Source organism: Poecile atricapillus, chromosome 1 (assembly GCF_030490865.1).
Source record: "Poecile atricapillus isolate bPoeAtr1 chromosome 1, bPoeAtr1.hap1, whole genome shotgun sequence".
Taxonomy (NCBI): Eukaryota; Metazoa; Chordata; class Aves; order Passeriformes; family Paridae; genus Poecile; species Poecile atricapillus.
The window spans coordinates 124,552,061-124,573,740 of record NC_081249.1 but is presented as its reverse complement, the minus strand read 5'-3'; the positions used below and the strand labels follow the sequence as shown (position 1 = coordinate 124,573,740).

At 36.1% G+C, this 21,680-nt stretch overlaps 1 protein-coding gene across 6 annotated transcripts in view; it reads right to left on the bottom strand.

Annotated features, from left to right (window-relative positions):
• The window catches only part of SBF2 (SET binding factor 2), a 232,333-nt gene that overhangs the window by 55,313 nt on the left and 155,340 nt on the right, over positions 1-21,680 (bottom strand). For all 6 annotated transcript variants that reach the window (XM_058858387.1, XM_058858401.1, XM_058858419.1 and 3 more), the window contains exon 17: positions 8,990-9,058. In XM_058858387.1, the coding sequence (XP_058714370.1) occupies positions 8,990-9,058 (69 nt within the window). The remainder of the gene's footprint in view (positions 1-8,989; positions 9,059-21,680) is intronic.

The following is a 21,680-nucleotide window of genomic DNA, read 5'->3' as shown; positions in this document are numbered from 1 at the left end:
GGCAAAATCAGGGACCCAAATATTATGCAGAATTTTTGAAGTATGGACAAGAAAACTGAGCTTGCACTCTGAGCTAAGCAATTTGAGAGATTAAGCAAAATCCAGTTTGACCAGCAGACAAAGAAAATGATTGTGGAGGTGCTGAATGGAAGTGCCTTACAGAGCAGGATATTGTCAGGAGCAGTTGTACCAAATGGTAAGATGCAGTTTTGGCATGTGCAGCATGTGAAGAAGAGGAGAGCCACACACCTGCCCTGAAATTCTTCTTGGCACAGTGTTATGAACTCATGGCAATGAGCTGATGTGGCATTCACAAGTTCAGAGAGCTGTGATGAATCAGAGGAAGCCAAGAAGAGCATCCTACCAAGAATTCCAACTGCAAGTACTGTCATGAAGGGTATAGAAACAGCAAATGGAAAAAAAATGCAGTGATATGGATGAAAACAAGAGTATTATGGGCTTAAATCACTTGGATGTGTAAGGAAGAAAAGCAGTTTTGCCACCTCAGTTCTTTGGTCACAGTTTAATTTGTTGATGAGCTATCTAGGATTGGCAACTGAGACATTCACACAGAAGCAGACAATACACCCAAACAGAACAGCTATTTTTCTCTCTTAGCATCTGTAAGCATTTGCTCTCTCATGGAAACATAAAATAATGCTGCTCAAATCATGAAGGATAGTAGTGCTACAATGAAACAGAGCTCAATGATGGAAATTGTGTTTTCCTGCAGGAAGTTCCATTCCCCTGGGATAAGGACATGGTGATGAGGAGGCAAAGTTGAATTTACACATATGGAAAACGCACAGGCGAATCTGTTACTTCATTTACATTCCTTCGCTTTAAGGTCAGAAGCTTTACCAGATTTTAATTAAGCCACCAGAAATTCTTTCACGGTGAAAATTCTAAGTGAATCAGAATTTCTGTAACACTGTAATCCCCCCTAGAAGTAACAACGTAAAGAGATGGGCTACAACTAATTTAAACTTGTTAAACCAGAGTTACGTATCATTTGGAGAAAACATGCTCAAGTAAAATCAGTTACAAATGATGTGATCCAATATAGAGGAAATGCAACCAATGATTTCTCCTTATTCCAGGCAATAGCGGGTCAGTTCCTCAGAAACAGAAATTTACTACAAAATGTATCTTAATTGGGGGGAATTTCCTTTTTTTTCTTCCTGACCAAGTACTTCCTCCCACAAACCACTAAGGAAAGGAACTACAGATTGCTAAGTTATGTTTTCCATGATGTTATCATTTTGGGAAAGCCAGACTCTTCAACAGAGCAAATTTACCCCAGTAATTAATTTCCTAAATTCCTTGTAAAGACACATGTTAAAAACATTCTCTACTTAGTCTCTCCTATTAATATGCTAAGCACTTGTATTATACTTTCCTGTTTAATTTCTTTTTCCCCCACCTAAAAAATAGTTTTGGAATCCAGATATTCTCTACTGCAAGGACATAAAATGTATTCTACTGGCATGTATTGTGTATCCATTCAGAAGCAAAGTGCACAGGCTAAAATCTTAAGGGTTAGATTTGGCTGCCTGTGCAAGGGATACAGCAAAACCACTCAATCATAACTAACAAGAATCCTCAGATTCCTGTTTTAGCTTGAAAAGTATGTTTACTTTTACAAAAACGATTTACTGAACTATAATATTTCTATGAAAATAATATTCATTTTAATGATGTAATTTTAATAGAGTTTAATGGATGTAATAAAAACTTTTGACTGGAGCAGTATTTGGAAATATTGACAGAACTTTGACCATTGCCTTAAAAATGCTCTTCCATGACCCCACTCAAATTCATAAGCACCTGCCAAGTAACCACATTATGCTCTCTGAAAAGTCAATAAAATCCTGTTTTTAGGTCATGTCTTTAAAAACTTCAGCCCTAATTAACTTACTGGTGCACAGAATCACCAACAGTAATGATGACTATTATGAATAATGATGACTGTCATGAATCATGAACAATAATGATGACTCCATAGCTTCCTTCCAATGCTTCAAACTGTCTCGCTTCAAGTATTATTACTTATTTCAAATACTCTTTGAAATTCAAAAGCTCTTGAGGGTAAGTATCTCCATTTTTCTCTTCTTTTGTACAAAGGCAGCACCACCAGTTCTGGTCCACAGCTGAGGCTCCTGGATTTTCCAGGAATTCAAATAAAGCTTATTTACACACTTGATAATAATGTTGTAAATATTTTTTTGTGGTTCAGCTTCCCCCCTACTATCCATTACATGACACAGCCATGTTCTTTTTAAGCAGGCAACTTAATGTATTTCTATATTAAATGGATTAGCATTCTGAGAATGGATAAACAAAATAATTTTAGTACTAAAAATAATGTTGCTTAATACTATTTCAGTCACAAAAACATTTCCATAGACTAAGATAGTATCAGAACTGGCAGGATAGAGATACAAAAAGAAAATTAATGGAAGCAGACAAAACTCCTTGCCAAGACAATAAAGGAAGTCTTTCACGATGGGAGTTTCCTAAATCAAAGCCAGCAATTCAAGAGTGAACAATTTTAAAGTAGAAGTGATTTTAATCCAAGCACACCAGAGAAGGACAGAAAGTTTTAGAAGGAGCTATAATAACTAGGTGCAAGAATGAAAATACTTCAGTGTAGAAAGCTAACACATTACAGAAAGTCTTCCTAGCTTTCCAGGAGGCTAAAAACATGCTGAGGATTATGACAATTACTTGGGACAATCACAGTTGTGCAGAAATTAAAGTTAAAAATCAAAACTCATGTTAAATGTAAAAAAAACCACTAATTTTGCTTTTCTAAATTAACTGCATTTTCCAATAGCTTTATGCAATTCCCTGTTATTTACATAAATTCTAAAATAAACACTAATATACTATTGTTATAAAGTAACAGAGATAACGTTAGTACCAAATTATTCCACTGTTTTCCACAGTACAGGTGGACCAATATTCCACTGATTCCAGCTGACACTAACTGCAAAATTTGCCTGACAAAGACATAAAAATGCAATCAAACTCTTGACCCATCACCATGGATTTTCCACATCAGCCTTTTGTGGGGTGCCCTCCCTGTGACTTTGCAGCTGCTGCTACACAACAAAGAGCACATTAAAAATGATGAAGCTCCTGTTACATAATTAACCTTGAACTGGGTCTCTCTTGGAAGGGGGGGTTCATGATAATGATTAAAATATTATAAGCTTTCTGAATTTTACTAGAACCACCTCAAATCCTCAGGGAAAGCTTTTATCCATGAAACTGGGAATCCCTCTTATGCCCAACAGGCTCTGGAGTTGAGCAGTCATTTACTCAGGCACTTCAAGGAGAAAAGACTTTCTTCCATTGAGTACCTGCCATAACTGTTACTGAAACTTGGTAATCCATTTCAGCTAGGAAAGCACACACTCAAATTACTTTCATTTTATCATTGTGCTGTGCAAAACACCATATATATTTCACTTTGGAAAACATTTGAAGTATTTCTAATGGTGCATTAATGTGCAATACTTCCAGTTTCATGCTTTTTTAGTAATTCAGCTTTTTACTTAATGCACAGTTTTGTATCACCTGGAAGATTATGAAAAAAGCCCCTGGACTAAAATCCTTTTCTTCATGAAAATGCTGCCAGGATAATTCTTAAGATGACCTGAAGAAATGTTCTGTACTATAATTCAAAGTTTTTAAGTTAAATTATTTACACCAAATTTTGCTCTTTTAAAAACTCTGAAGAAAGTCTCCTATTTTATGTAATTATATTTCATTCTCAACAAAGGCACAGGAACATGAAGTACAAATAAAAAATGGGCAGCCAAGCACATGAACAGCCCAATGATGCCATATCCAAAGGATTTCAGCCTGTCCCAGTCTGCAAAGCTGCAGACTCATTTCTCTCATTCCATTTCAAGCTCTACAAAAAAAATTCACATCAGTATCCAACTGAAATTTTATTTGAAACTTTGTGGCTTAGAAGCATTAAAAAAAAAAAAAATCAGTTTTCTCTCTCTCCCTCCCAAGAATTACATAATTTAGTCCCATAAAAATTATAAAGCAGTCTCCAGTTCATCTTGCTAAAAGACAAATGTCAATTTGAATGCAATATATAACTGTGAAATGTTGCGTTTGGGTTATTTTTGCCTAAACTGGATCAGCACTCTCCAAGTACATATCAAACCATTAAAACAACTGACTCAGAAATTCAAATTAAACACCTGTGATTCTCAAAAATAATACTGCTCTGAACATTGCAATTTAAAGAAATGCTTGTTTATAAATGTGGAAACCCATTCATAATATCTACATGGAGATACTCTCAGAATAGGATATTTTTATTATGCCACTTCCTTTATTCAAACACCTTTGAATGCCAAACAACAAAAAATTCGCAAGTGCGTTACTGTGGGTTATGCAGTGTGGTAGAATATACTCAGAAAGGAAGCACAGATGATCATACACACTTTTAACCATAACATTTTAGTTATAATATTTTGGAAAAGATCCCTGAGGGGTAGGAAATGTTACTATAACCTGTACAATCAGGTTCACAGGGGAACACAACTGTGTCTAAGGTTCAGAGGATGCAAGGAAGGCTGATCAGTGTCAAACATCAGCTCAGCTGCAGATGGAGAGGTGGCCTCTGCCTGGGGTAGCAGCGGGGAATGACGGAGTTTGCTCCCTGTGTTGTTGTCCAGGACAGGCTGGAACTGGTGCCTGCCACTGATCCTGCCTGTGTGCACTCTGAGTCTCCCAGTAATGCAGCGTGGGGCTCACCACATCCTGCCACCTTGGCAAGGACCCAGAACGAAGCAGGGAATCCAAACCCTGGGAATCTGACAATGCCGCTTGCGCAACCGTCAAATTGTCTTCCTTGATGAGTTAAGAAAAGGAAAACATGATTAAAATACGTCCCTTTCCTCTTGTCCTTTCTTCCCACACGTAGAACAAGACCTCTTTTCCGAAGCACCGAGGAATACTACATTTCCACTTCATCCACAGAAGAAGTGAACCACATAGCAAATAAGCACGGGTCATTCGTACCATGAAAACATGGAAAAATTCTTTTATCTTCACGTACAAATACATTTTATTTATATTGTTTCAATTTTAAACAAAATTCCAACGGTCTTACTAATGGTAAACTAAAACCTTTTTCTAACCCAGAAGCAAAAATTTGTTTGTTTTTGTGACATTAACAGTACACACCAAAGTCCACTGTCACTGATGAGTCACACTTTGCTAACAGCTTGTGTCCAATATTTAAAATTTTTAAAAAGCACTGGGACTATTTTTTCTAGAAAAATTCAATTATTACTCCAGGCCACAAATATGCACCCAGTGCTGACTTCCTGTCTATGACTTTAATCCCATCAGCTCTGACTTAGAGTGCGATCAAATCCTGCCTGATCAAGTTTCACAATAGATCACTCACCAGACTTCAGGGAGAATTCTGAAATTTCACCAGACATCCCAAGAGCTTCTAGCACGCTGTACACAGTGTGATGTTTCTTGTAATTTTAATTGGATCTGTGTAGAAATACCCTAGACTAGTTTCTAAACAAGCAAAGGCATTAAGACAAGATGGGTTACATCATGCCAGCTTGCTCCCCTCTTAAAATTTTCTGCTGTTTTACCAAAAATATTTTAAAATCCCTCAAGGCTAATGCATGACACAACCATTCCAGAATCTTACCAACATCACCTCCAAGTTTTAAGTTGTGTTACTGCCCAGTTTCTTGGCTTATCTGCTGAACTCAAACAAAACCATGTCCTTCTCGTTATTTATACACCTCAAACACTTGGTGACTGCACTATGTTCAGTAAAACACAGCAAAGTTATTTAGGAAGCACAGGAAATTGTTTCATTTGTGCTCTGCTTTGTCTTAGATAAATAAAATGAAGCCTAACATTTCATGAACACAACAGTCCTTCCATAAAGGAACTGTGATGTTGTGTAACTTCTCTCTACTACCTCATTGGAAGCAACAGGAATTACACTAACAATGAAAGGCTGTGACATGAAATCCCATCATGATTTCCCATCAAAATGTCACAGCAAACATAGATGGTAAAATATCAGGCTGGACTGAATTCTATATACTCTTAGAACTCTACTAGACTTTTAGATTTACTACAGATTTTGTCATTGATAACTTGATTTGGAGCGCTGCCTGTGCAATCACACCAATGTACACACAAATGGAACCCTGTGCCACTGTCAGATGCACAATTCCTGTCTATTCCTGGCTACTAAGGACATTGTCCAGTCTCAAAAGGGGTGAAATGAGATTTAACAGGCTACTGCCATTAAACATGGCATTCTGAGAAGAGAAACACCAATAAAACAAATGCACTCTCCTTCATCCTTGGGAAGCATCAACACAATCATACGGCAGAGGTAAGAGAATTCTTCCTGTTGAAGCACAGGTTCATGCCAGGTAGAACATATTCACTCTAGTCTATGACACAATTTTGAAAACCTCTAGAGAAGCTGAAAAATCCTCCTCCAAAAAGTATAATTTTTTCACTAAAAAAAACCCCCAAAACTCAAAACTATAAATTCAATTCAGACTGAACCTTAAACTGTTAATCTGAATTTTAACTAATCACTGCAAAGTTAGTCAAATAATCTTATGTTCTGAACAGCGTGTCAGTTTGTGTTTAGTATGAATAGTTGTATGCCAAAATAAGTCCTTTTGCCAAAGAATTGTATCTAATGGGACATACCAAAGGGGACCATCACTGAACCTGAGGATTAGATCTGGGAAAAACAAAATTCTTTTTCTATTATGCATTAACAGCTGGCTTTTGCAAGTTAATAGTCAGGTTATTTTAATTTTTAATTCAGGTCAGGCACATTAAAAAACTCATTATGCTTCTTCCATCCTGGGACTCACAGTTTCCTGAGTGTATTTTTAGAGTTAAATAGTCTAGGCTATTAAAAAAAGATTTTAGAGAACTTTCTGTGAGAGAAATGGTGTGAGATCTTGGTACCCCTACCAAAAAATACAAGCGTGTAGACGAAATTACTTAAATATAGTTTATATTTAATCCAGATTTTTTTATCTGCTTGATGGTGAAATCAAAACTTGTTTAAGCTTATTTCAAACCTCCTGATACAACATTTAAAAGTCTCTTATTGTCTTGTTTGGGTTGTTTTTGCTTGCCTACTTGATCAAACTTAGGTAGGAACCTAACCAAACTGCTATAACACCTCAAAACACTCCCTGTACCTCTCAAGGTAAACAGCTATGTAGACTCTCTTGGCTATTCTTATAAGGAAAACTAAAAACCAGTAAAAATAAAAAGAATGCAGAAGTTTCTTCAAAATGTAGAATTTATGCAGTAGTAAGAATAAAATAGGGAAGAGGGAAATTTCTGCAGCTCATTAGCTCTTCTCTCAAATTAAGTATTTGTGGCAGCAGCAAATGTGAAAGAACAAATCTGCTACTGAAGGACTCAAACCAGAGGGAAGAGAAAAAGATAACTTTTGATCTAAAGATGGGAGAAAGTCTATTTGATGGGATTGAAAAATTTACCATCTCACCATGCTACCTTACATAATAGAATGAAAATACCCTGCGCACTCTTCCCTAAAAGCAGTTGGGGGTTATTATGTACCCCACAACTAAATTAAAACACATTTAAATAAAACTTTTTTACAGTTCAAATAATTAGAAGAGGATTTTTCCTCTTTTTTTGCCACTTCATGATCTGTACACGTTGTTAAGTAGTAGTTTAAATAAGAAATGTCAAGAAATCTTCTCCACATTTAAGTTTGTCAAAATTGCTCTTGCTTTCAACAGATGATTCTGGTTTCCATGATTGGTAAATTATGACATTTTTAATTCTAAAAACAACATGACAGAATCTATTTCTAGTTTAAAAAAAACCCAGAAATGGATGATAATATATAATTTAAACTAAAAATAACTGATTTCTCAGCTTTTTGTTGCAGAAACCTTGGTTTCCATTCAGCTAAAATAGGGAACTTTTTGCATTTTACTTCTGGCTACTCCTAAATGCTTCATTAGCCATCTGAAAAGTGGAAGGTTGCATTTTTCAATTTCTATAGCACAAATGTGTAAATAAGCTGTCAAAGCAACTACTGTTCTGCAATATCACAGTGTACCAGTTACCAATGACTAAGCACTTATTTCACAAATTGGGTTGTATAACAACATTCACATTAAATAAAATTTCTTTAATACTGCAAGCAAGTCCACATTCTGAACTTATCTCCTCAGGTATGTACATCCTAAAAAGCAGGACTGGAGCTACCCAGAACTGGTGAAAACACTACTGTATTGGGACACTAAAACAAATACAGTCATACTACAAGAGTTCTGCTTCTTAAATAACTACTTATAAAATTCGCATTATTTACACTTTTGTATTTACTATCATATTGTCTTTTGCCACTATCAAACATTATGTACTTTCCTCCCCAGAAAGAAACCCAAACAAGAAATCGAAAACAAATATAAAGTTGAAACAACCCATTCATAATATCCTCCAAAATTAACAACTACACAGACTGAAAACTTGTACTTTTGGCCAAGTACTTTATTGGCCAACTGTACTACAGTGGCCATTGCATTAAATTGGCCAGTGCATGTTTAACATGCCAAATTAAACACACTAGTACTGAAATAAATAAGTTTTACAGAGTAACATCAGAAATTATTATTTTCTATTATTTTAGTGACTAAGTATAATTCAATGATAATTCTCTAACCCATCATGTAGCCTGCATTTAGTTCTGGGTGTATGTCTCATCATCATAATGACCCAACATTAATAAATGTCCTTCTGGAATAACGACCATGCCACTCTATTTGATGACTTTCATTGACATTCATATATTTTAGAATGAATCTTCCTACCTGTCATGTATCTCCTATCATGCCTTTCTCCATTTTAACAATGTATGTGATGTAAAAAAAATACAAAATAGCTGTGGTTTGCAATAGAAACTTACCCTATAGAAGGCAGTTGTCAGAGGCAGCAATGCTGCAGCAATGCTGTATTCTTCTGAAGATGAACAATCCTGCAAGAAAAAACAAAGAAGTAAATAAGCAAAACCATTTAATGTACTGTAATTTCATTTCTGCCTTATGGAGTTCCTCTGGCATCCTTCTGACACACAACATAATCTTTAATCATTCAATATCAGGTAAAAATAACACATATTCATCTGTGTGTATATACATATATCTTCATATATCTGTATCTTCTCATGATTTCTCCTAGACAGGTATTGCTGTAATCTTTCCCACTTTAGAAATTTATTAGCTAATTTCTAATTCATATGTCTGAAGTACAAATTCACTGACATAGTTTATACATAATAAGGAAAATTTTCCTCATTTAGCAAACAATAAAAAGGTAGCTTGCTTCCATTTGGGCCAAGAGCAAACCTGACTAAAATGGAAGTGATGTGATGACCAAAGAATGCCCTTTCAAAACGTCTACGTGAAGGAAGTGACATTTATGCAATATGAAATAATCACCTCCACAGCCTCTACAAAATTTTGGCACAAGGTTAACTTTAAAAGAAGATGAAAACCCATTTTCCTCAAGTCTTTGAATACCTCATTTAACAGTCAAGTGTGTCATTCATGTCTCTCTAGGCAGAGAAGGGTATGCCAAAGTAAATCAACTAGTAATTGTGCTGATGAAAGTCGTGATTTTATTACAGAAGTCTTTTAAAAGAAAGCAGAATTGGAATGTAACTTAATATTTAAGAAACAAACTACTTGAATTTTTATGACCATAAAAAAAAAAAACAACCCAAAACCAAAACAAAAACCAAAAAACAAAAAATACCCAACAGGAGTTAAAAATGATACTTTTTAAAGAAGTGATTAGGTGTTTTTTCAGCAGGTCTTTTTGCCACCATTACAGAACACAATAACACACATAGCTGTATTAGACAATTGTATCATCACTGTGCCCCTGGATGATCAATGGGCAACCAACATTTCCAGCTGAATAATTTATTTTAATATTTTTAACATCATTGTTGCAGTGGACACCGTGCAACTCAAACCACTCCTATTAACTGTAACAACTGACCAAATGCCAAAATTGAAATATCTCGTGTTCCTCTGCCAGACTTTATGTTCATGCCTTCATCTCCTGTAAGAGTAATCTAAAACAGAGAAACTAGCAAAAACCTGGAATCAGCCAATTGTGACAGCAGAAATATGAAATCTACATTACAAAAACAATAATGTTAAGCATCATTAGGATGTTACTTGTATCCATCTCATTCTTTGTTCTTAAATGGCTGCAGAGTGACTGTGGATTGCAGGTTTAAAACAGCAGACCAAAAAAACTCATCACAAGAATATTTTGCTTCTCATTATTTTAAAGTCTATTTCAACCTTTGTGACTTTTCAGTAACAAATCCTTCATCTTCTATTACTTTAATCAAGCTCACCTAAATGGAATGCCAATGTCCATTATAGTTAAATACAGCAGCATTTAGAAAACTGCTCACACATATATTCTGAAAAGGGATACAAGTTCACAGTTGTGAAGGTTTATTTCTGCACAGAGTTACTGAGGGTTTCAATGTGTCTCACTCTGCACAAATGCAAGAATGTTAACTGTGCACGGACAGCACGAGCTTGGCAAGTGCTCACACTTCATAACACACTTCCAGTCTGGTAGAGGAAAAGTAACAAAAATGGACACTGAGAAACTCAAAAAATGTCTCAATGATGCCTCTCAGTACTGCACCATGCATATAGCAAACCCAAATTAGTTTGTAAGATCTCAGAGCATAAGGCTAAAGGACACAGCCTCAGCTGCTTTCAATTTTCCATTTCTGCATTATTCCCTATTGTTATCCACATCCTTAATCCCCATTTGGAAGTAAGCACACACATTTTTAGTTTAATATATGATAAATATTCTCAGTACTTTTTCACTTAACAAGAATGCTTCCCACTTAAAATTTGACTTTCCAATCTTTAGAAATGTGCAACAGCTTACAAAGAAATACATATCTTATTTCTGTCCATAATTATTTGTAACCAGGTATCAAATAATCCATCCTCAATTTCAGGTTACCTACTTAATCCCTTAGCTCAAACTATTTGAAGGACTTTGGGCTTTTATCCAAAATATACATAAAAATATCTTTATAAAAACTGAGCAATGTATCTTCACCTAGAGAGCATTCAATACTCCAAGAGCTAACATATGTCTCAAAGATATATATCATCACCATATAAACAACACATTAGATTATTTTTCCATTCCTTCCTTCAAGTATGAAATTCTCCACATATTCCATGTCAGCAGTACATGGACTTGTAGTATGGAAGTGTTATCTCTTTATATTTTTTTTTCTTCTCCTGGATATGACAAGGAATACAAAGCGATCTCAGTTAGGAATAAATTACAACACTGTTGTTTTAAGATGAGTGGAAGTAATTGTTTACCTGTTTTGTAGCTGCAAGACAGAATGCCACAGTTCAAAGAGATGTTCTACTGAAATCTCAGCTTCTCAATTTTACAGACAAACCAAAGTACTGGAAATATCATGTATGTGTTTTAGGCAATTAATTTAGACTCCTGAAACAATGCAATCCAGCTGCCTTATATATAATGTCTTTACCAATTGTGAAAAACATCTCTTACTGCTGCTACAAAAGCAGACAAAAATCAGATACCAAAAAATAATCAAAGCTTTTCCATCTAATTTGCACAAAATGAAGCTGTAACACATCTGGGGAACAAAAATTATTTTCAGCAAATTAATCACCAAAAAACCAACGGCCTTTAACAGTGAAATACAGATTACACCATGACATATGCAGAGTACTACTTTGAATCCATGCCTAATTGAGTGAAAACCTGGCACATTGTCCTGGCCATACTGATCCTATATCCAGACAGTTGCTGAACTCTGTAGCAGATTGGAAGTGTTACAGGAATTCATGTACACTTAAAATAGCTTTGCTACACTGAATTGACAAGTGAATAATAAAAGGAGAATGTTTTTCCTTACATCACTTACTTTGACAATGCATGTGAATTACTCTTATACTCCAGTCAGTTTAAATACGCAGCAAAACTCTGGTGGTTCGATATTGCCATCGGATTGCAGAGCTGAGAGCTTGGAATTTACAGATTTTAATATTTACACATTTTGACTGCTTGGCTGGACACATAGGGCTGATATGGGGAGGAACTGATGGCTTTTGGAATCTGGTAGGTAGCTTAGGCTTTTGCTGCTGGAGGAGAGTCAACTCTGCTCCTCACTCTTGGTTTTAGAACAGGTAGTGCCCGGAATCCTTGCCTGGAAAACAGGGTATTGTACACCACCATGAAGCTGAGATCCCTCTGCAGTGTGGTCCTAGAGATGAACAGCTGGGAAAAGCCACCCCAGGAGATCTTCCTTGATCTGCTCCTGGACATGCAGGTTCAAGAAGGCTGGTAGCCCCTCTGATATCCCACAAGAGCAAGCCCAAGCCAGTGAAGCACCATGACAGTGCACAAAAATTACCTCTCCTCCTGCATTAAACAACAACTCACACCTAGGGATTTCTGCTGGCTCTTAGTCACATGATAAAAATCTAGAAGACATGTATGGAACACCTCAATAACATGAGAGGTGGAATTTTCTTTTTAAATTCATCTTGATAGTCTCTCTCATTAACTGCTACCCGATACAGTATATTCCTGCATTAAAATCCATTCTGCTTTAGGCTCTAAGCTTTTCAGACACCACGTTTTTAATAATCTGCAGAAATCCGAGTACGCCAAAAACTTGGGATCCAATTTTGCCTTACATTCAGGAACACCATGAATACATGGAATTCCCCACAGGCCTGACTATTGCACAAAGTCACCGTAGCATGCAGTGAATGCATCCAAAGTAAAAAGCTGAACATGGCAGCACTTGATCCATCCCTTTCTGGCAGCACAGTAGGATGTGTGCATGCTCTGTTAAAAATGCTGCTCAACACTGCACTGTCCCTCTTGAGAGTAACAGAAGTCAATTTTTAGGAATAAGAAGAGCATTCATCACCCTGCAGGACTAAGCTCAAAATTAATCCAGAAAAAAAAAAAAAAGAGAAAAAAAAAAATTATTTATTTTTTTTTTTAAAAAGGCAGAAACTTTAGGATCAGATGTGTTTTTAAAGCACTAACCCAAGAACTGTTAAGTCAGCATGTGTAACCACGTGCAGAACATCGGCTACAAATTACAGGTGAAACCTTAGTTACAAATTCAACAGCTCACTTAGATGGTGTCAGGATTTAATTCTAATTCTTACAGATGTATTATGTAGGCAGAGTTTTACTGAATCACAGAATTGTTATTACTGATGCAGTTTATATTTTGGAAATATGAACTGTCAATCCTAATGCACAAGCTACTTCTTTGGTATAAAGCAGTTACAATCCAGCTTAGAAAAAAATGTTTTTTTTGCTAAAAGGAATAGATATTCAGGTAGAACTGCAATGTTCTTAATAATTAAACTTTAATATTAATGAGGTTATTTTAAATTTTCATTAGAAAATCTGCATAGTTTTTATGCATTCATATACAAATACAATATTAATGTAATTTAACTATTAAAAATGATGGGTTTGATCAAAGAAAACCTATTCTATGTAAATTGAATTTACCACCAATGTCCTTTGCAGAATTAAAAATGCAAGTAAATAAACTGACAATTTAACAATATTGGATTATAGCTAATATAATTATATGCTGTCTTGAAAAAACACAGTCCTACTTGGAATTTCCAAAATAACTTTTAAAAATATTTAACTTACAAGTTTTAACTTCACAAATAAAGCAATAGTTAAAATTACAGAGTTTGTTGGAATAAATGCCAATATGACAATGTAATCACTTATATTGCCTTTACTAGCATCACATAATTAACTTCAGAAGAAAGTTTTGAATCTTCTTATTGGAATCATAAGCAAAACTTTTTTTTCAGTGAAAATTAATATGAATTTATTTTCTTGCTAATATTCACACAGAGCTTTGCCCAGTGAAGTTACCATCAATGCCAGCTGCTCTGCTTTATAGTGGGATCAAACTTTTCCTTTTTTATTTGCTGACAAAGGTGAAATCAAACCTTATTGAAGCAGCTACAATTTTATTAAGTGGAACTCTTCTGGGACCTGAGAGACAGGATGAAAAGTAGACATACTGGGAAAGTCCATCGAGCTGACTACCTGTTGCCTTATCTCTGACAGAACTACAACAACAAGCTGAAAATTTGGGAGATACAGCCTGACAAAATTCTCATTTTTTTTAAAACTTCTCGTCTTGATAAGAATATAAAGAGCTTTTCAAAAGTATTAATTCACAAAAACCAACTCTTCCTTCATAAATAACCCTAATACATTTTATGTGTCACTCATTAACACAAGCTTTTAATTCCATTTCTGTTCTACCTAAACATTGCTGCAGGGATTCACAGTTAATAAAACCAAGACAAGAACACTCTTACTGTCCCTGGTTTCCAGGTTTAACACTGATCAGGATCACTCTCTGGGCTTTTGATGAGCAGCATCTCATTCTGCTGCCTGGTCTGACAGCAACAACTGAACTTGAAATCCAGATCCCAGACTTGACCTGTGCTCTGAATTCTGCTACAGGAACAGTCTCTTCACCCTTTGTGGCCACCACAGAGTGATGATGCCAGTGCAGAAGACAAAGGAACAGCACCCAACCCAGGAGAATTCTCACTGATTTGTTTTGACTTTGTGATCTTTCTGCCTGATCAGAAGCCTTTGCAATGACCATTTAATTAAGGAACCTATCCTGTCAGCAACACGATATGCAAGATGCTGTAGAGCTGCCATTCCAGGCAGGAGATCCAGCTTTATCTTAGAGGTATTTTACTTCCTGAGGAACTTCATGTTTGTCTTCACCTGCCCTTGAAGCATACTGGTATAAGGAACAGAATTCAATCAAGGCAGTTTAGATGCAATTCCAGATGCACAAAGTGTTCAGTGGTCTTTAAGTTCCCTTTTGCTTTACTCCACACATTCACAAGCTAGCAAATGCAACAGATTTTCTCTGTGCAGCCCCATCCTACTCCTGATTTCACAGCAAGTGAAAACAAGAAACAACATTTCACTCAAAGAAGAGCTGTCAAACCCACCCCCACCCCCACGCTTTCTCAATAAATACATTTCCGTCTAGGCTTGAGGTTAGTCATTTCCTCCTCCTTGTTACAAATTACATTTAGGAGATCAGGGACCTCAATTTTTATATGCATAAATTACACATTTGTCACTGTATTTTTCCTGTACCCCAAAAGCTTAAAAACATGTAACTTTTTTTGCAAGATACTGATAAAAACAAGAATGCCATCCCTCGCGTCTCAGCACATCTGAGTTTCTTTAACAGAAATGCCATGCATGTTTCTGAATACTGTCATGAGGCCCATGGCAATAAAGTTCAACATACTCAGTCTGTAATCTTCTCCCAAGGAAATGGTTGGGATGCCAAGATGCCTTTTGACTTTTATTTCACAGCAGGGCTTCATTCACAGTGACTCTGTCCAAACCTTAAACTACACCAGCTGTGATACAAGGTCCTGCACAGCAATTTGTAAAAAGTTTTGACAAACAACACTCAAATGATAGAATACATTGCAATTCATGACAAAAAAGTGATCAATATCCATTAACTGCTCAGTTGGAGAGGGTGATTAATTCATAATATATCTAGGAACTGCAGTGTACTCCTAGAGCCCTGGTAGACCAAAACACTTCTGCAGCCACTGCAAAACATTAACACAGGATATTCTGTAAACTGCTGTACAGAAAAGCCTGTTTAATTGAGTTAAGGAACAACAGAGAAATGCTTAAGACATTAAAAGAACTATTAAAATAGATGCCATATTACAGTATAGTCCAGCTACATATTAACAAATCAGTTCACAAGTACACAGAACACATCCTTACTCCCAGCAGCATCTCCTCTCCTAAATTTTAAAGCAAAGTCATAAAATTTCAAATATGTACAAATACATTCACCTCGCTTGACTTCATTTTACTATTCTTTTCTAAGTTTCATTTCACATACTTTTAATAAAAATGCATCACATCATCAGTACACATTCTGTACAATTTTTACAACTTAACAGGAATGAACTCTTAAAAAAATAAATGAGATTTATATGGGTATGTAAAGTGATTCACTGAAAAATCAGTTTTTCACTTTAGAATAATAACGTTTGGATAGATGTGGAATTTTACATCCATCTTCTGTCACGTAATGAGCCGATGCTCGGTTCAAATCAGCTACCAAAAGATTTTGGATCTACTTCACTATGGAGAAACTGAACAGTGTCTGATGAAATACAACTTGGAACTAGGGCTCACTGAAAATTTTCCACTGAATAGCACGTGATAGCAAAATAATTTTTTTATTTATGCTAAGAACCCTCAATTACATCATCTTAGGAAAGAGAACTTCTAATCCCCAAGGTTTTCCCCTTGGGAGACTCAGTCTCTTGCCAACAGATTTTCTGGGGAACAAGAAATAAAACCTGTGACAACAATTCAAAGAAGGCAAAGAACAGGTTTGGGGGAGCCACAGGCTGGATGGAAGGGAGCAAGTCCTCATAGAGAGCATTTCCAGACACAGCGAGAACACAAAAGCGATTTAGAACACAAAAAAACAGCTGACCAAAGAAAACTGGATCATCTTCTTCAATGAAATACCAAGCTCTGTATGTGGGGAAAGAGCAGCCTGTGTTTTGCAGGCTCCTTTGGTACCCTTGGAGACAAGCTGGGAGAAAAGTCTGGATCAAAGACTGGAAAACTGACTGCACTGTCAGGCTCAAAGTTTAACAGACAGGTGGTTCTGAATCCTGTTTTCAGGGCCTGATACTGTGGTGAATATTTTCATTAACAAAATGGAAAATGGCATGAAATGCATTTTCATCATTTCTAACTGACATCAAATCTGGGAGAGTGCTAAATATGCTGGAGGGAAGGACTGCTGCTGACTAGCAACACAGACTGAAAGAGCCTTCTGAGCATCCCAAAGACAAAAAAGGTCTGTACAAAGGACAGGGTAATTCCATGTGGAAACATGAAATACACATGGACAGCACTGGGAGCCTTGTGCTGTGCTACACATGTCAAACCAAGTCAAAAATCCTAAAACATTAGTCTCACAAAGAGTTACAGCAGGGGCAAAAGAACAAGACAATTAGGAAGTTTATGGATCTGAACCAAGAGACTAAAACTACCAGGAAAGTGCACAACTGAAAGAATCCCAAAAAGCCTAAATAAATATATAAAGAGAAAACAATGCGCTCAACCAGCACAGATAGAAATTATTGGCAAGAAAGCTGATGTCAATTTTATGTATCTATATCTACATCAAATGCATCCACAGGGTTCTGGCAGGTGCTCCTGAGAACCCAGGCCCATGTTTGCCTGGCTATAGCTCTGCCTTTGGGAGAGGCATTTTCCACCAAATGCCCAAAACGGGGTCTCTTTTCAATATGTATTGAAAATACGTATCCTGCTGCAAGACAACTTTGGGCTTTTTAAGCCAACCTTGATAGTCCTGAAAAGCTTTCCTATAGTTTTGGCAGGGGCACCAGATAGTCTGTGTGCAGCTGCACCAAAGGACAACACGAACGACATCGACCAGCTGCTCCTGGAAGAAGTTTCTTGGATCGCCTTTGTTGGTGCAGCTCCATTTCTGGATCCATGAAACAAGTGTCAGCTGCTGGAAGAGGATATTTCTTGGGATGACCTGCAATGGCTGCAGAATTTCAAGGATGACAAGGAGCGTTTTGTGGGTTTCTCTGAGGTAATTCTAAGGTTCTGAATCTCAAATTCATCCAGCGAGGGCTTTTCCATGCTCAGACACAGATGACGCACTGTATTAGTTGTGCTGGTGAACTTGACAGAACCTAAAATCCCTCGTTGCCAACCCCGCTGCCAGACCTCTCTGTTCCCTAATAGGCTGGAATGTAAATCTTCTGTTATGTTTCAAAGAGCAGTGCAGTTTTAACAACATTAATGGAAGTTGTTGTAGAAGTTGCTTAATCCAAAAATTAACTTTGTAACGAGAACCAGAATTAGGCACGCAGCACATTGTGAAAAAATCATGTTACTAGAGCCATTATCAGAAATATCCCATTTTCCTGGGATTTTTTTCTGGACAAAAAAAAAAATCCAGCAATAAAGTCATTACAAGGATAAACAGTTCACAGAAAAGAATACTTAGAGCAAATTTGGGAAACTGAAAGATTTATGTCGTGCATGATTAAGTAGCATGTTGTAGAGCAGTGTCCACCTTGGTTAACCCATCGAACCTGTGTGATCAAGGAAGAATGTTGCCACAAAGCCTGAAAAGCCCAAGAGATTCAGAAATTTCAAGCCTGCTTGATTTATTGAAGTGCTCCCTCCAAGATAACATCCACCAACAAAATATATATTCTAATACAAATATTTAAACTATGAAAAAGGAAAACATAGAAAATACAATGTTTTTATTTAACGTTAAGTATTTTAAACTTTCTGATTGCACTTTTCAGTGCATGGAGCGCAGCCACCTCTTTCATACAGATACAGATTTTATTTGATATCTCACACTTTTTGGTGGTTCAATAATAGAAGTATGACAAATGTACAGGAGGTGTGGGAACTGTTTCTTATGAAGCATTTATTAAAAATTAATTTCTTGATTATTAACAAAATGCTTGCCTTTCTAAGAATCCAAGTGAAAACAAGCATGAAGCATTTTTTTTAAGAGATAAAGACAATGGAAGAAGTAGTAAACCAATTTTGAACTGGCAATTGTAGAACCTCAGAATCCTTCAGTCTTAAAGCTTGCTGAATTGGTATTTTCCTCTGAGATTTTTAAATAGCTTCAGGAATTAAGAAGGTTAGAATTCCATGAAGTAACTCCTCCAACTTTGGTAACAGAAGAAAAAAGTAAACTCACAAAATGTAGTAGTTGGTCATTTAGCTGAAGAGGCATGTTTGGATGTCCTTAAAAAAAATTCTTGTTCTACATAAAAACTGTTTGGCAGGGCAAACACAGCCAGAGGAGAAAAGACATCCTTGAGCTTGCTGTGTGGACCAAAGAAGCAGAAATGTACTAGCACTGCCTTCCAGCAAAATTCTTTCTTTGGTACAAATTCTAGGAAATCTTGATATGATCCCTTTCTGTTCCATAGCCTTCTAAATCACTGCTAGTAGCAACATCCAGCTAACTAGCCAAAGAAAAAGCCTTCTTTGCCAGATTTTGGGTTGCTAGTTAATCCATTTTAAACCCTGACAAATCTTCTCCTAGGCTATCTAATCTTCCTTCCAGAATGTTTTGTTCCAAACACCTGTTTTGTTCTTATTTCATTGACATTCTAAGCAAAAATGCAGAAAGAGCAGCTCTGCTATGTAATCACAGTAAATGGCAACAAGAAGTTCAATTAGACTTCTGTACCTTGGGGTAGAGTGAAATACTAGTGAAGTTCTATGTCCCCACTATAGTCATACTTTTTGGAATTCTTTCCTCACAATTCATGTTTGGAGTTTTTTGAAGGATGAGCTGGATTGGAATGGCTGGATAAAAAGAATGGGTAGTGAAAACAAAAACTGAGAGGTTTAAGCATTAGCAATGGCTTTGGCATCCTAAAACCAGCATGACTCCAATTCCAGAGAACACACACTAGCAAATCACCAAATGAGTGCAGAACACAATTCTGAAGATCAACAGATAATTTCTGGACAGCATGGCATTATTTAGTGCTTATACTGAATGAAACACACTGCATCAGCAAGAACTATCAGCCATGTACAATAAATGTGATGACTCAAATGATAAGGATTTCTTATCTGTGTCTCTTCCTAACAAGAAATATGAGTAGATATCCTGATGCATTTAACCATCTTCTCATTCCTTTTATCTTATCTGCAGCTCTAAGTAGCAAAGAAATCCTCAAGCTTTCAGGAAGACCTTCACTATCATAGCTGACATGAATCCCACAGCACCCCTTGTCTTTCAGTACCATGCTAGTGTTGATGGCCACATTTTGTCCAAATTCCTTATGTTGCTAAAATTTTAGATCTTGTGTTTTCTGGTTTTGCAAGGACATTGAGGAGCGTAGCTTTTGGTTCAATCCTGTGAGACATCCTGCCAGGTACTGCTAGTCAACAACTTACTAAAAACTTCAAATACTCTTACTTACCACCCTTCTCCTTCTTTGAATCTTCTCTTATGCACAGAAGCTAAAACAATGAAGATCTGCGTTATTAATTAATATAATACTTATATAATAATAATAATATATTAATTAATACACAGGGTGAGAGCTGGGTGCACAAGCATGATGCTGCTGCGTCATCTGCTGGAGCCCATTTGTGCAACGAGACATGACTGTGATGGTGCAGTCAAAATTCACCACTTACCTAACAATAACAGAGGTGCTTGACTCTGATGAAAATCTCTGCAAAATACCTTATCATTAAATTGGTTGAAATAATTAATTATGGTTTGCTGGACTGATTTTAAATTAATCAGTTCCGGCACCTACTATTTTCATATGCAGGTTGTATCCTGGATTTGGAAATTACAATATTACAAACAGAGTATTATAATGCAGGCAAGGGAAAATGTGAAGTTTCTAAAGAAGTGCTGAAAATCATGGCACCCTTATAATGCAAGTTGATTTTAAGTGTATTATAGCTATTATGGTTAAAATAAGATCTAGAAAGAGATTTCATTCCATTTACCTGGAAGAGATAGAGAATATTACATGGCAATTGTATGGAATTTACTTATGTTTAATGAGGGGTTTATATTCTCTAAAATGATGTTTAATCAATTAACATTCCAAGTAAAGGTTTTACAAGGTGTTACAACTGACCAAAGGACTTAATTTAATCAAAAGAAGCTGCTTTTGTCCTTAAAAGTCAAATAATTTGTACAGAAAATCAAATCAATTTATTCATTTACAAACATTGTGGGGCTTTACACTGTTAAGCAGGCACTTCCAATTCCAATTCTTAGCTCCCAAGTGGAGTTTTGGACTTCAGAGTTCAAGAATTAGGGGAGAGGTGGGGAAAGGGGGTTGTGGGTTTTGTTTGTTTTCTGTACAGACATGAGGTAAAATATTTTTATTTTTTATTTATTTTTATTTTATTTTATTAATTATTTATTTTCCTAAAAGTATTTTTAAATACTTTGTTGGATCACTAGGTACCAAAGCCTGCCCCTGTGACTGAGTACAGGGAAGGAATTACAAAAAAAAAAAATCCTCATTAAAGCATGTTTACATGGCATTTTCCATGCATCCTAAAAGCCAATTAATTTAAGTCATAATTCTGGGCTGTAATATTGAAAAAGAATGTCAGCAGCTGCAAGAATTTTTTACAACATATGCAGATTGTCAAATATTCTTTTGTTTACACCTTTATTTTGTGTTCTTGTTCTATAATGGCACACACTTTTCATGTAACAACAGAGGAAGGTCTTTTACTGTAAAGAAATTGATCTTTATGCTTTTTTTCCTTAGAAATTATTCTAAAATGGCACACAGTTCACTGCTGTTTATTTGTCATATTAATGCATTTGTCAAAGTTTACACAAAACACTGACAAAACCCAGAACTGGCCTGTGTTTTATGGTATTTATCTCAGCACCACACTTCAGTTTTTGA